Source organism: Electrona antarctica (assembly GCF_951216825.1).
Source record: "Electrona antarctica genome assembly, chromosome: 13".
NCBI lineage: Eukaryota > Metazoa > Chordata > Actinopteri > Myctophiformes > Myctophidae > Electrona > Electrona antarctica.
Genome location: NC_136794.1, coordinates 16,867,804 through 16,883,930, shown reverse-complemented (window position 1 = coordinate 16,883,930; position 16,127 = coordinate 16,867,804). Strand labels below are relative to the sequence as shown.

The 16,127-nt window shown below is 44.6% G+C and overlaps 1 protein-coding gene across 1 annotated transcript; it reads right to left on the bottom strand.

Annotated features, from left to right (window-relative positions):
- Positions 1-1,675: 1,675 nt before the first annotated feature.
- On the bottom strand, positions 1,676-3,114 carry LOC306935161 (gap junction alpha-5 protein-like; the record flags this gene model as incomplete). Its single annotated transcript, XM_079518073.1, has 1 exon — positions 1,676-3,114. The coding sequence occupies one exon, from the start codon at positions 3,112-3,114 to the stop codon at positions 1,960-1,962; it is 1,155 nt and encodes a 384-aa protein (XP_079374199.1). The 3' UTR covers positions 1,676-1,959.
- Between the last annotated feature and the right edge of the window lie 13,013 nt (positions 3,115-16,127).

Below are 16,127 nucleotides of genomic sequence, written 5' to 3'. Positions count from 1 at the left end.
AATTGATTGAAATATTCCTGTGGGAAGGGAAAGAATGAGTCAAGTCAATTCGTTGATCATTTATTGATTTGTGATAAGTGATAGGGTGCAACACATTGCACAAAGATACAGAATGAATGTTTATTGATAGCAGTAGTTGACACACACACACACACACACACACACACACACACACACACACACACACACACACACACACACACACACACACACACACACACACACACACACACACACAGCAAAAGCAGTGCATTTCACAAAGTGAAGTTATGAGTCTGACCCAACCCCCTAAGTTTTAAATTAGTCTATGCATTAATAACATTAATGAAAAACATCCACTACAACATTGTATGTAATATTTCTACTAATACAGATGTTACACTTGTAGGTTTTTCAGAAGACATGAAATATCTCCACCTAGTGGCTGAAACCCGCTGCAACCAGCTCATTGGCAGAACAGTCAACCCTTGAATTATGTCAAACCGATAGGTCTAGTACTTCTTTCAGAATACATTCAATTAAAATGTATGATTCTTTCATACAAACCCTCCTGACACATGTGATGACTAATGAGAATTGTACTCATTCATACATTTTATTTTGAATCAATTGTTTTGAAGATGACACTCATTTAGTGACAGGTGTTTACACCTTACAAAAAAATGTAGGCCCTACGCCTATTCAATTGACTCATCTGTATTGAACATGTATTTTAAATATTATGCAACCTGAGAGTTACAGTGCAAGGAAGTTATTTACTGTTATCATGTTGTATTAACCTTACAGTCTATGAAAAAAAGAAAAAAAAGAAAAAAGGTTTCTTACACAATTCTTTAAGGCACGTTCACTTGATTGTTATAATTCATTGTGCACATAGTCGTAAACATCCAGTCCATGGAATGGCAAGATTCAGTTCATTCACAGTGTATTCCATGTCACTTTGGCTGAGTGGGGGAGGCAAAAACAATGGCTTGAGCCATTTAGTGCCACAGTCTGAATATTTATTGCATTGCAGAGATCCCACAATGTCAGTTTAAAAGCTGAATGGCAGCTGAAGGTGGCCTCATTCATCTCTCTTGCTCTTTCTCTCCCCCCCTCCCTCCCTCTGTCTCTCTCTCGCTCCCCCTCTCTGTCTCTCTCCCTGCTGAAGTAGGTTCTTCAAGGTGAGTGGTGTGACTTCCATATCAAAAACATAATATTGTGCAATTGTCAAATATGACCTTTTTTCTTTTTTTTTCTTTTTACCCTGTTCTGATTTTTCTTTTTCCATCTACAGTTTACGGAACATGTCTTTTATTCAAGCTTGAGTATAGTTTTGTTCATAAGACGTATATGGCCACATACCTCATGTTTGTAGGGTACTCTCAGTCTCAGACCCTAACCTCGCGTCACGAGGCTTTCCACTTCGGAGGAAAGCCTGGTCTGTGTTCCAAAATCGCTGTGTGAACCGGTCTGGAGAGGATGGTAATTTACGTCATGTTGTAGTCACTGATTTGTAGTCATCAGGCAGGAAACGCCTGATGGCGGAATAAGAAGTACCCATTCATAGTACTGATTCCGCCTTGTAGTTTCCTGCCAGGTGACTACAAATCATTGACTACAACATGACGAAAATTACCATCCGTTCCCGACCGGATCATAAAACCGAAATGGAATGCTGCTCAGGCTACTCTGACCCTAGTTTGTTTTAGGACATTTTGGCTCTCCTCTATGGTCGATGTTCTGTGTTCCATGCCACACCAATCTTGCATAGCACCCACATTTGCATAGTTAGCCCAGTGATTGATCACTCCACTCAGAATTAACATTCAGAGCTCGCCCTGGTTTATCTTTACAAACTGTCATTTACCTTTTCAAACTCATCAGTTGCAGCGTTAATCCTCCGCCTAGACAGATCTCTTTTCGGATCCAAAGTCAACTCTATCCTTCCTCGGCCTCGGCCTCTCTCTCGTTGGGGTTCTAGACAGCCAGGTCATCTGGACGAACACGGCTGCTGCTGCCGCTGGTTTTGCTCAATCGCCGTTTGTCCTTTAGGAATCCAGAGTGCATCAAGGATGGCGAGGAGCAGCTGTTGGGCACCTCCGTCGGCACATGGTTGTAGCTCATCCTCAGGAAGTCCGCCTCATCTTCCATGCGGTCATGGCTGTGGTGGCGCTCGGTGGCCAGGTTAGCAGAGTTCTGTTGGAGTGCCATCCTGTTGTTGAAAGGATGAGATGCCATGGTCAAGGGGTTCATGGAGGACGGTGACCTGAGGCACTGGCTGAAGTCCGGAGGCGGGGTGCAGGAAGCTGTATGCCGCGACAGGCTGTCGGGTTCCGGCGCCGTGGACACGGCCACGGCCTTCTGGCTGTTCTTCTGCGCGGCATTTTTGCGCATGCACTTCCTGGCCCTCCTGTAGGCCAGGTGGTAGAGCTCCACCACAGAGAGCAGCAGAGACACGCCAGCCACGACCAGCATGAAGACGATGAAGACGTTCTTCTCGGTGGGCCGCGACATGTAGCAGTTGACGGGGTTGGGGCAGGGCCAGGCGTTGCACAGGTACAGCGAGGTGAGGAACACCCCGTAGATCATGTACTGCACCACGATGAACGTCACCTCCATCACCGTGCGGATCAGGATGCTAAGGATGTACGTCTGCTTCAGCGCCCCCTTCAGCCGAATACGGACGGTCGTGTCGGGCGCCGCCTCCTGCCCGCCGCTCTCCTTCTGCTGCAGGTACTCCTTCTCCCCGCGCGCGCCATCTCTGCCCGTCTCCTCCTCCCTCTGTGCCTCCTTCTCCTCGCACGCCTTCCTCCGACGCTTCTCCTCGCGGCGCACCGTGTGCATGGCGTGGCCCATGTAGATGAGCGACGGCGTGGAGACGAAGACGATCTGCAGAACCCAGTAGCGGATGTGCGCGATGGGGAAGGCGCGGTCGTAGCACACGTTGGTGCATCCGGGCTGCTGCGTGTCGCACAGGAAGTCACTCTGCTCGTCGCCCCAGGACGACTCTGCGGCGGTGCCCAGCACCAGGATGCGGAAGATGAAGAGCACGGTGAGCCACACCTTCCCCACCGAGGTGGAGTGTTCCTGGACCTCCTCCAGGAAGTTTCCCAGGAGGCTCCAGTCGCCCATCGCTCCTCACTGGACACACCTGAGAGACATCGGGACACAGGAGGAGGTGGAGGGAGGAGGTGGGGGGTTGGGGAGGGGTTGTCAAGAGGAGGGAGCGAGAGGAGAAGGGGGTCCAGAAAGTGTGGAGGAGAGCAGACGGAAAAGAGAGACATGATGAGTCATAATAGGCAGCTGTTGACCAACCATTGTCGTAGTGATACAGTGACATGTTTGTGTGGGTGTCTATGCACAGGTGGCATTGTGTGTGTGTGTGTGTGTGTGTGGGTGTGTGGGTGTATAAATAACTTGTCTCCCAGTGAATTGCTTGAGGAATGGACACTATGGCATGAGAACACTTTTCTCATGAGAGACAGACAGACGGAGAGAGAGAGAGAGAGGGAGGAGGGGGGATAGAGAGTGAACTCTGAGTTCATTCAAAAGTAAATAGCGAGGTTGTTTGTATAAATTATGTTATTTATTCATATCCCTGAAAGCTGCATGCCAAACTCTGTGTGACAGACAGGGCGATGGGCCATGGGGCAGGTCGATGCTAGGAGATGCTGTCCTTTTAGTGGGATGCTGTGACCTGCACTGGACTGCACAGTCTCCATCTTGCCCACAGCACATGACTGCAGTGGCTAAGTGTGTGTGTGTGTGTGTGTGTGTGTGCGTGCGTGCGTGCATCTGTGTGCGTGTGTGTGTGCGTGCGTGCTTTGACCCTTATATTAATGAGAGTTTGGGTTTCACCCAAACATGGCAATGACAGCCTGATGTGTCTCAGCAACAAATGACCCTACAAGGCAGCTGGCCACCCAGCTTTATGGGGCTCATAAATGACCCCATCATCGAAGGGTTAAACAAACCCATCCGAGTTGAAAATGGAGACCATGAGACACAGATCTCCAGCCGTGTACATGCCCACCTGCTAGTAGAGTTTACTACGCAATTAGCGACCCAAGACAGACGATGACAACAGCAGAATCAAAGTGGGGGGAGGGCTTTTGCCTGACAGCTTTTTCCAGCTCGTCAGTCGTCACATGTCAGAATTTACTGCTGCTACTTGGCAAGGTTATAGGAAATATGCACAATCTGCTGTATTAAAAAAGGAAGCTATCCAAAGTTATCATATCATCAGTTAAATTATATTAAGAATATGTGTGTGTGTGTGTGTGTGTGTGTGTGTGTGTGTGTGTGTGTGTGTGTGTGTGTGTGTGTGTGTGTGTGTGTGTGTGTGTGTGTGTGTGTGTGTTTTGAGTGTACAGGGTTTGATGAGGTCAGATCAACATATTGTCAGAACAGGTCTGCTCCATATATGGAGATCTGAGGCAGCGGGGGCAGTGTCTTGAGTGTACAGGGTTTGATGAGGTCAGATCTCCATATACTGTATGGAGATCTAAGGGTGGCAGAGGGGCAGTGTCTTGAGTGTACAGGGTTTGATGAGGTCAGATCAACATATTGAATTAATTCTGTATTGGCCATATTTGGAGCGTGTCACAAGGCGTGACTGACGGACTGACTGGCAGGTGTGACTGACTGAGAGGTTTTGCAGGTTTTCATAGTAAACTGCGACCTACAGTCACACTTATATTATCTTACCATCCCACATCTTTCTGAGTGTAATCCCGCAGAAGAAATGTTCTTCTATATATTCTGCTCATGCTTGGCAATGCCTGGCTGATGATGACTCTGGCTCTTAACTGCCTCTTGTCACCCCCCCTCTGTGAAATGACCATGACTATGACTTGGAAGTACATGTCTCTCTCTCTCTCTCTCTCTCTCTCTCTCTCTCTCTCTCTCTCTCTCTCTCTCTCTCTCTCTCTCTCTGTCTCTGTCTGTCTGTCTGTCTGTCTGGCTCCATAAAATGGAAAGGCTGGACCGCAGGCTTTGTGTCCTTCATTCTAACTGTGGCGAAAGAAAAAAACACCATGAGAACGCATGAGAAAGGAAATGTTCAACCTCTGTCCATGCCGTGCCACACTGACACATTAACACAGGAAGGTTTTTGAAAAGGCGCTCTTTGTTCCATCTACGTACTACTAGTGAGTTTAAGAGTTAGCCTGTTTATGTCATTAGTTCATGATTGTGCCTTTGGAGTTTGGGCTGTGTCCATGGAAGGCAATACCGCCTTATACCGGCTCAGGCAACTCACTCAGCCTTCACCATGAAAGGCATGAAAGGAAGGGAGTAAGGTTATCACAATAGCAGGAGGTAGACATGACTGAAACAGCCTTGCTCTTATCAGTGAATACTGACAACAGGCTTTCCTCACCTGTTTATGTCCAGCCTGACCCAGCAAGTATAATATCCCATCTGATGTTAGGCTGAAGTGTCATAATTGCCCGCACGTACACACACACACACACACCAACACACATACATAAAGGGTGTTCAATAGCATTGATTTATGAAAACAATAATAATAATAATAATAATCAAAAGCATAATATTCCGGACAGCAATGATATGTACACTGTAAATGTCCTGAGAGTTTAACTGTATGTGTACACTATATACAAAATAAAACACACACACACACACACACACACACAAACACACAAAATCCTGCTTATGTCAAAGGAGATCTTTTCAACTCCTGAAGTTCCGATTTTTAATTTTATACAAAACGGATGCAAATAACACTATTTCAGGACAATAAACTAGAAGTTCAGGCTGCTACACGGCCCTCACACCTACTCCGCAGTCCGCACCACAGATCCGACCAATTTGCCCATATACTGTATGGAGACCCCCACAGCCCAGCTCATCACAAAGGGTGGCAGGGCTTTTTCAACCCGGGCCCCCAAGCTGTGGAATGCCCTGCCTATTAATTTAAGACTTGCAAAGTCTGTGTCATGTTTTAAATCCCCTTTGAAAACCCATATTTATGTTAAGGCCTTCTCTTAAATTCCCTTTTGCTTATCTTATTCTATTTTTTTCATATGTGTATGCCTTAATTTTGTGTTTGCTGTTTTATTTACTGATATCTTGTTGTCTCCACCAGGCCGAATGCATGGGGAGAGAGTATGTTTTGCACTCCGTCCGTCCGTCCGTGTGTCCGTGTGTGTGTGTGTGTGTGTGTCCGTCCGTCCGTCCGTCCGTCCGTCCTTCCGTCTGTGAACAGCTAATCTCCGGCACCGTTAACCCGGTCGATGCCAAATTTTGCACACACACTCCCTGGATGCCAACGATGAACCTCTGCCCCAAAAATTTCCAGAACGGCCTGTTATAGCGCCACCAGGAGGCCGCTTTGTGCAAAACAAGTTTTTGGACAGTACACCTACAGATTTTGTCCAAACATCACGCGAATTGCTACATAGTCATTCAACGAAACGGGTCTTCCAGATTTCTCTCAGTGCTCAGTTTCAAACAAAATGCTGCAAATCATGAACACATCGTGTGATTTCCGTGAAATTGTGCACGCACATTCCCACTAGGCCGAGGAAGAAATGCCACATGAACATTTTCAACTCAGCCTCATGGTGGCGCTATAACTGGCCGAAAAGTGTTTTTACCTCTAACTGCACGGATCTGTGGATAACTTTGTATGCCAACTCCCTAGAGGCCAAGGAAAAACCTCTGCCTGGAATTTTTCACATCTGCTCTTTATAGCGCCACCAGGAGGCCGACTAGTGTAAAACACATTTTCTAATATTACTCCTTCAGATTTTATCCAAATTTCACGCAAATCGGTACACATGCTCTTCATAGTCATGTGATCAAGACGGGTTTGTTTGATTTCTCATAATCCACCCTCATTGGCTACGATTGGCTTCTAAACTTTTCAGGAGTAGCCCGCTTAGTACCCGTTTTGTACATATCGCCACAACTACTCAACGCAGCATCCGATTGTGGTGAAACTGTGCATGCATATTCCCACTAGGCTTTGGAAGAAATGCCACACACACACACACACACACACACACACACACACACACACACACACACACACCCCATAGTTTTTATTATGTTGTTTTTACCCTGTTCTGTAATTGTAAAGCACTTTGTGACCATGTCTTGAAATGTGCTATATAAATAAATGCATTATCATTGTCTCCACCAGGCCAAAAACATGGGGAGAGAGTATGTTTTGCACTCCGTCCGTCTGTCCGTGTGTGTGTGTGTGTGTGTCCGTCCGTCCGTCCGTCTGTCCATCCTTCCGTCTGTGAACAGCTAATCTCCGGCACCGTTAACCCGGTCGATGCCAAATTTTGCACTCACACTCCCTGGATGCCAACGATGAACCTCTGCCCCAAAATTTCCAGAACGGCCTGTTATAGCGCCACCAGGAGGCCGCTTTGTGCAAAACAAGTTTTTGGACAGTACACCTACAGATTTTGTCCAAACATCACGCAAATTGGTACACAGTCTCTCTAGAGCCATTCAACGAAACAGGTCTTTCAGATTTCTCAGACTCCATCCTGATTGGCTAAGATTGGCTTCCAAAGTTCGCAGGAGTGCTCAGTTTCAAACAAAATGCTGCAAATCATGAACACATCGTGTGATTTCCGTGAAATTGTGCACGCACATTCACACTAGGCCGAGGAAGAAATGCCAAATGAACATTTTCAACTAAGCCTCTCTTGTATGCCAACTAGAGGCCAAGGAAAAACCTTTGCCTGGAACTTTTCACATCTGCTCTTTATAGCGCCACCAGGAGGCCTGATTTCATCAGTATTATGCTCATACAGTATATGGGCATGCCCATATGAGAGCTCTGTATCTGTCAGTCACTATTATGCCCATATAATTATGGAGATCCCTGATGTCATCAGTATATGCCCATATGGGCATGTTATGTCTCAGCCATAGTGAGTCATACTGTAGTGGTACATCTTTTTTTGAATTATTATTATTATAAATCAGTGAACACCTTTTACGTCTGCGTGTTGGTTACAAAAATATTGAACCAATGGATGGAAAGTATTACAAAGCGCTTCAACAACAACCTCCTAACTCCACTTAAGCTGGATGGATGTTTTTCCTTCATTTCCTGGAAATTTTAGGTGGTTTCTTCCAGACAGCAGAGAGAGATATATTCATATTAATATTCATACATACTTCCATATATACTATATACATGTTGTATGTACCTGTATGTACAGTGTACACACACACACACACACACACACACACACACACACACACACGCGCGCACGCACACACACACACACACACACACACACAGTCACACACACAGTCACACACACACACACACACACACACACACACACTAGGGCATTCACTTCTAGTCATTTTTACTAGTTGACTAGTTGCCTAGTTTACTAGTCGACTAGTTGTTTATGTAGTTGGAAATAAATATTTGTACATTTAAAAACGGTGTACATTGGTGACTATAATTATAATCTACCTGATCTTGAGGCCTACAAAATCGGGGAAAAAAATAAAAATAAACTTTTTTTCCCTTTCTTATCAACTAGTCAACTAGTACTAACAAGGTCGACTAGTGGATTTACTAGTCGACTAGTTGAATAGTCGACTAGTTGCTTAATGCCCTAACACACACACACACACACACACACACACACACACACACACACACACACACACACACACACACACACACACACACACACAGTGGCAATGCTGGGAATCTTTTGTAGTCCTAGAAAGGCAGACAGAATGGAATCTGAACCGTTTGGGGTGAACTTGGAGAACCTGCGGTCTTTGTCTCCTTCTTCAACTTCCCTTTTCCTGCTCTCAGAGGAAGCAATTTCAAACAATATGATTTCCGAAGGACAAGAGGGAACAGCTGTATTAAAAGGAACTCTGCCTTTACAGAACTGCAGGCTCATGCTCTGAGCTAGAAATCAAAGTGACATAACAAAAGTGCATTGTTGTACAGCTGAATAATATGGGGAGATTCTATCAGAACTCGTGCACTCCCAAATGGCACCGCATTCGGATGCTGTCAATGCACTGAATGGGACACATTAAATCAGACTATTGAATGGTCTAAGTAGGTGAGATACTGACCTACCGACGAGCTCAGTAGGTGTTTATTTGTTATTCTGTGGGTTGATGATACGTTTTGTGGCCGATAAACGAAAGTATAATTTTTGACCACGACGGAGGCGTGCCGTCTCAAGCAAACTTGAGCCACGAGAGGCACCACCGAGCAAGATAAAGCGAGCGAGTTTCCGTGCCGAACGCTGTGAAGTTCGTTTGAGCCGACTATAGGAGCATGTACTGGCCTTAACTGCACATTATACCAGATGTCTATGCTACCTGCAGGGCTCCCAGTGGTTCTCTGGAAGATGGGTAATAACCAGGGATTTACTGTGATACACTGTACCCCACACTGAGCTCTCTGCTTTGCCTGTGTACCATCATGGCTGTCACATTTGTTTATAATATCTGTGGCAAAGTAATGGACAACATGATTATGAGACGAATCAGAACTGAGGGCTGCACAAATAGGGCATTGCACACCACTGAATTATTTCCCTCAAATTCCCTGTGACATTGATCACAGTACAGGAATGTGTGTTGTTATGTTAGGCTTGATGAAGTATTGGAGAGTTGTTTTGTTACCCTGAGAGAAAGATTAGGCTGCGCTTAGTTATTATGTTTAGTTTGTTTACGGGGGGTTGAGTTGAGCTGAGAGACGAATTGAAGAGAGGAACTGACGTCTTTACTCTGAGTGCCATAGTCATACTAAAATCTGTGCGTCTGTAAGAGTGGGTACAATTTGACAGTCATTACTGGGAATGGACATCAACTTGTAACCGAATGTGGCATGCACAGACATCGACATGTCCTGGTCTGAATAGAAGCCAGACCACAGACAAATGTAGGCTGAAGACAGGCAGACAGTATGGCAACTAAACAGCATTCCAGTGTTCCTTCTCTATGGCATGGCATCCAGTGATTTCCCTCGGAGCGGCGCTACGAGAATGAATACTGTGTGTTCTCTCTGGACAGCAAAGCAACACTCTGATGCTCCATGCCTGGCTGTACTCGCTACACGGCCTGCCGGGTAGTGCCTTAGATAGGACACTAGTGTACCTGGATAGAGATGAATTGTTTTTGGGTTGTCTGTCCGTATAGGTACATCCATTTGTTAGCTGTCTATCCGCCCCAACCTTGTGAATGCGATATATCTGGGACACGGCTGCTGTGTTAATCTTGGACTATTTTTTTGTCACCGCGGCAGACAGCCGTGGCTGGAGGCATTATGTGTTTGGAGTGCCCGTCCATCCATCTGTCCGTCCGCCTGTCTGTATATACTCAGCGTTCTGTACTGTACATCCATCCGTCTGTCCATCCGTCCCAACCTCGACGAGGTATCTCAGAATTTAGGATCACCTTTGAGGGAATTTCAGACATCTGTGTGTCCAGTAAACTGCTTGGTGGAGGCACACAACTGCAAAGTTGTATGTCCTCACTGATCAAACATACACACATGTACAGTAGGTCAACACAGCATATAGTGAGGACTCTTTATATTGTAATCACAGTTAATAATACAATACAAACAACCATGATGAATACATGTTTATTTTGTTGTTTGTTTGATGATTGATGGTTATCTTGCCAGACATTGTCAATTTATCACAGCTTAGCCCCTTAGCAGGGACAACAGGGGGCAGAGTTGAATTAAACATCCACAGTATCTCCTTGATATACAGTCATCTCAGCACTCAGCCGTGTTTTGACACACTGAACAGTCCCTATCCCCATAGAGGGCTACGATGAACTGCCTGCAAACACTTATGTGGTGCCTGGTGCGCATACATTGGCTTTGCTATAGGCCCCCTCTGATGGAGCCATGTTTAGACTAAACACCCACAGATCAAGAAGTGTATACATGACAACGTGCTGTGAGTAGTGCCAAATCATTATGTATCTCTGAGAGGCTTTGTTCACTTAGGGCTAAACAATCTGGCAAGTGCGGCAGTTATTCCAGTAGTCTCGGATTGAGGTCTCAGTATTTTACCTTGTAAGCATTATCTGCACGACACTTCGGTAGAGATGTACGGGAAAGATTGAGTCACCCATCATTTAGAGTAGTGTATCTACTTGACAAATCATGCATGGCCAAATTTGGCCTGCAGGCCCCATGTTTGTCTTTGCCTGCATTTGATTTAAAAAGTAATACCATGAAGGGGCAAAGTTGTCCTGTGGGCCTCACAGGATTCTAAAAGCAGGCCACCCAAAGTGGTGTTTTTTGACCCTCTGAATTGTTCCAGGCTGATAATGGCTCCTAAATTTGGATAGACTACTGCAGTGTAGTTAAATATCTTAGCCTCCTGGGGGCTGAGGTGGGAGCACCAGCAGAACTGGTTCTCGCACTACGTTCAAAGCCGTAGTTGAAAGGGCCTATAAGACACATGAACAGTCAGTGCGAAGACTCATATTTAGATGATACAGTACAAAAATAAATCCATTTCCAATTGAAAAATAATTGATTTTCTTCCAGAAATGTTAAGCATCACGTTTTTCCGTTATCCTTCACTTGGTCATCATACAGTAAAGTATAAATTATAAGTTGTACTTGCTGAAATGTAGTGAGAGAAAGATTTTCCTCTCATAGTGATAACGTTTCGTGAATCCATGGCATGCCGCTTGAAGTCGAACTTGCACACGTTCACAATACCAGTATTTTTAAACGTGCACATGCAGCAACTGTTCGGCTGTCGGGGGCAATATGAGGGACTCTAGTATCATTACCCCCATGGGTGCTACGCATTGAGATCAAGGATGAGCAGGATTTAGTATAGCTGTTAGGGGGACAGCCAGGGGGCCCAGGGGTAAACTCAGGATAGCAACATCTCTGGGCAGGGCTGTCGTCGGATGGTGGTGAATATATACTTCCCGAACACACAAAGACCGGGGTCACCTGTCACCCGACCACCATGGCACCACTTATAGCCCAATGGTGGATCCGGGCTGGCATACATCACTCACACCGGCTGGAGCAAGTGATCTGCTGCCTGCTACCTTACATGGCTGTCTGGATGTTCATCTGCCCACTATTGTACACAGACCCACGGTCCTGTTATGAGCTATTGTTTAACTGCATGGCATTTAACTGGAGCCCTGCAGCCAGGCAACTGCCAGGTGGGTTCACCACAGAGGGAACATTTCTGTCAAATACTTTTCCGATTTCAACTCTTGATATATTTCCGGGGTGGAAGCTGGATCGTATTAGTCTATTATACATTTATAAAAGCTCTAAATTGCCAGTGAGAAATTCAAATAACTCCTGTATGTATAATAAGTAGGCCTACATACTTTGGAAATATTAAAGGATATCAGTTCAAAACAATGAAAGATATAATTTACACAAAAGTCAAGATCCTCTATTAAGAAAGTGTCGCTTCAGGCAAACCAAGAATACACTAAAATAGAAATGCACAGATTCACATTTAAATAACTGCATGCTTATGTCTAGCTTGCCGAAAACTGTTGGATTGAGTCTCTTTTTATTTTTTATTTTTTTTGCTGATGACTTCATTTGTCATACTGGCATGCATTAAATCACATGCATTTATATCTGTTTTCTCACATTTTAAACAATATTCAATGTGATCTTTGTCTGAAACTTTAACTGTGAGATTATTATTATTATTATTATTTGGGTGATATTTGGACAGACATGGGAAAGTGAGGAGGTCTACTGGTATTATCGCATGGCATTGGCAATGCAATCCCGGGTTCATGTTATCAGAATTCATTATTAATTGCAACCTTAAAAACACAGTGCTTAAAGTTTCAAGTTGAAAACCTTGCCACATTGTACATCAAATAGAAAATATAGTAGATGTGCAAGCTCACAACGTATCGCGCTGCAACGCGTTGTGACCTTCTAGATCTGCTCTTTTCACTGCTATTTCCCCCAATTCTTCACCTATTGATAGGCCAAGAATAGAGATGCTGTGTTATAGCGGTTAATAATACACGCTACCATTAGTTTATGAAACAGGTAAAGAGAAAGAAGGAAAAGCGCGAGAGAGAGAGAACGGGGAGAATGTGGTGACAGATGTACCTGCTAGGAACAGAGGAGACACTGACACACACCAGGCCTCCTATAATCAATCTGCTCAAGCTCCAAGAGACCTCATCTTTCTCACACAGACTTCATTGCACTACACTCCAACACTTTTTACTGTCACCGTATATCTGCTGCTACTGAGGTTTCTTGCATAACCACAGCACAAGTTATTTATTAGACGTATTACATTTGCCTAGTTACCTGCAATTAAACAAGCAGTCCACAGCTTTCAGCTAAGAGACATTCGAATATAGGTCAGTTATAGGTCTCACTGGAAAAATGAGATTTGTAATTTAGTTTGAGTGTACATAACATAATTTCAAGAAATACATCTGTGGTGGAACGAATGAAGACTTTTAATTAAATATGTCAACACAGTATTTTTGCCTTTAAAAAAAATTGTAACAACCTGGCAGATTTGAGGTGTCCCCCTAGAGGAGGCTGATTATTACCTGTTGTCCTGTTCTGGGAGAAGACTGGTCTGGTGGTGGTGGTGATGGTATCTGATCAAAGCATTGTTCCTTCCCTCACTGTGTCAATGGACCGTTGAGTGGTGATAATGTAGTCGAGCCACTCTGACCAACACACCTCGTATGGCGTCAGACGGTGATGGAGCTCTTCAGAGAGATCTCAACAGTGAGCTTAGTCTCGTCCCATGCAGGAACAAGTGTTGTTCAGTTCATGGGGCACGAGAAGAAAAGCGGGGGCATCACGAGAGAGAGCTACCCTCTTGCCCCCGCCCTGCCTTTCTCCTCTCCTCTCCTCTCTCCTCTCCTCTCCCCCTCCCCCCTCCCCTCTCCTTACATCCCTGGCACTCTATTTTTGCTGGGAAGAATTCTCCAGCAACAAGAAGGGAAGTGGAATTGTTTTCAGGGATCAATGGCAATTCCGCTCTGCAGTAAACTTTCACAGTGCTGTTATTTACTCCATGTCTTTACTATCTACTGCTACAGTGGTTAGGCAGAGTTTACTGTATGGTGTGAGAAAGCTTTGTTATTGAGCTATAATCAAGTATCAGCTGCTAGTACGTAACATTCTGACTGTTATTGTAGATTTCTATGTTTAGGCCATTCACATTTATTATTTACGCTCTACACTGCTGTGAGACAGACTTTGATACTTCAAATTACTTTATTTTCCTTTTGGAACTTTGTTTGTGCATTGGTTTAAAGCAACATACAGACAGTCAGACAGACACAAGACACCTAGTCAGCTGTAATTCAGCTGTAATTCACAGTGACTAGTTTAGACATGGTGGTATTCTGAATCAATAATACATTGTTGCCAGGGTCTTTAAAATAAAGCCCCTTAAAGAATATTTCATCTAATCAGCACGCCGACATTGTCCCAGGACCAAGAGGTAGTTTGATTGTGATGGAAGTACCTACCTCGCACGTGCTTGCCGTTGCCCCTCTTTAGCTGGCGAGGTTTGTGATGCCACACAGTCCCCGAAGCAAGAACTCAAAGACCTCTTGAGTTGCTTCATCCTTTACCCACCATCTCTCTCCCTTCCTCTTGTTCCTCCATATGCAATGTCTGGATCTCTGCTTCCCATCCACACGCCTGTAGATAACATGACAGCATTATGTAATGAGAAGCTTTGCAGGTTCGGGTCCTCCTTGCTGAGGGGCGAACATTGTACAAAGGAGGTTATTCAAACAACTGTAATTATGTAGTGGGGGCACACATGTGCACACACGCACGCATGCATGCACACACACAATGCAATTGAAATGACAGGGGCATATCTTATAAATGTGACTGCAGCGCATCTGCTCAACTTTTGAGAACTTCAACATTTTCTGAAATGAGAGACACTTGGACACACTTAGAGACAGATCTTAAAATGGATAACTGATGTCCTCCTTACAATCACCTCCTTCCATCACACCGACCAATACTAATGCCACATTCTCCATCCCCTAAAGGCTTGACTGGTCAAGTTACAGTACCTGGATTTTCACACTCACACTTTTCCCCTGGGTCATGTTTACCTCGGTCGTTTCCATTCATCGTTAGGTTAGGACCACCTCTGTTTATCATCAGCGAATTGTTAATTCAATGAAATAGTTAAAAGTCTAAATATTATTGCTAGGCATGCCATTAATGCCATCTATGGATAAACTGCACTACGGCAGTATAAGTTAATGCGCCATATCTTACCGATGTCATGGCCTAATCTGCAATCTGAACGGCACAGTTCTCCCCTGCAACTGTGCTTTTGACAACAGGGTGAGGAGAATGCTTTCCTGCATATAAATAGCAGCTGCAAAACTAGTTCACGATATGGATCTCAAGCAAGCCCTGCGAGGCCCCCAGCCAAGGGAAAGTCTTGTGACCCTGAGACCTCATCTCAGCTGTGCCGTCCCCTGAACTTTATATCTTATCTCTTTATCCATTTGTCTTTAATTCATTCTGCTCCTTGCTCTTTGACTCTCTCTCTCTCTCTCTCTCTCTCTCTCTCTCTCTCTCTCTCTCTCTCTCTCTCTCTCTCTCTCTGGTCCTCCTTGAGAGTTTCTACCATGTGTGGTCAATGTTATGTGACAACAGTATTGTAAGCATCACCCATCAGCCACTGGTATTCCTAATGCCCCTGGATCTCTCTTAATTCTCTTAACATCTTTTTGAGTGGTGTGACAAACATGCTTTTCCTATTAATTCTGCCTGGTAGCTGAAGAGGAGTAGTGCTGTTGTTGTTGTTGTTTTTTGTTTTGTTTTGTTGTTTTTGGTTATTGTTGTTTTGCTTTCTTTATATCAGTAATTGTCTTGTACTGTTCATTGTTGTTTTTTGTATATGTGTATTGTCATTTGTGTGTAAAAAGGAAAATAAATATATTGTTGAAAAAAAATTCTGCCTGGTCTTTCAGTGTGGCCGGCACACTCACGTCAACATTTTACAAACCTTCCATGCAAGTCAGTTGCCAATAGCAGTAAATAAAACTCCTTTATTATTTCATAGTCATCTCCTGAAAAGTGATTTCAGCTTGAAGTGTCTATGTTACAACTTCTAACATCGTCT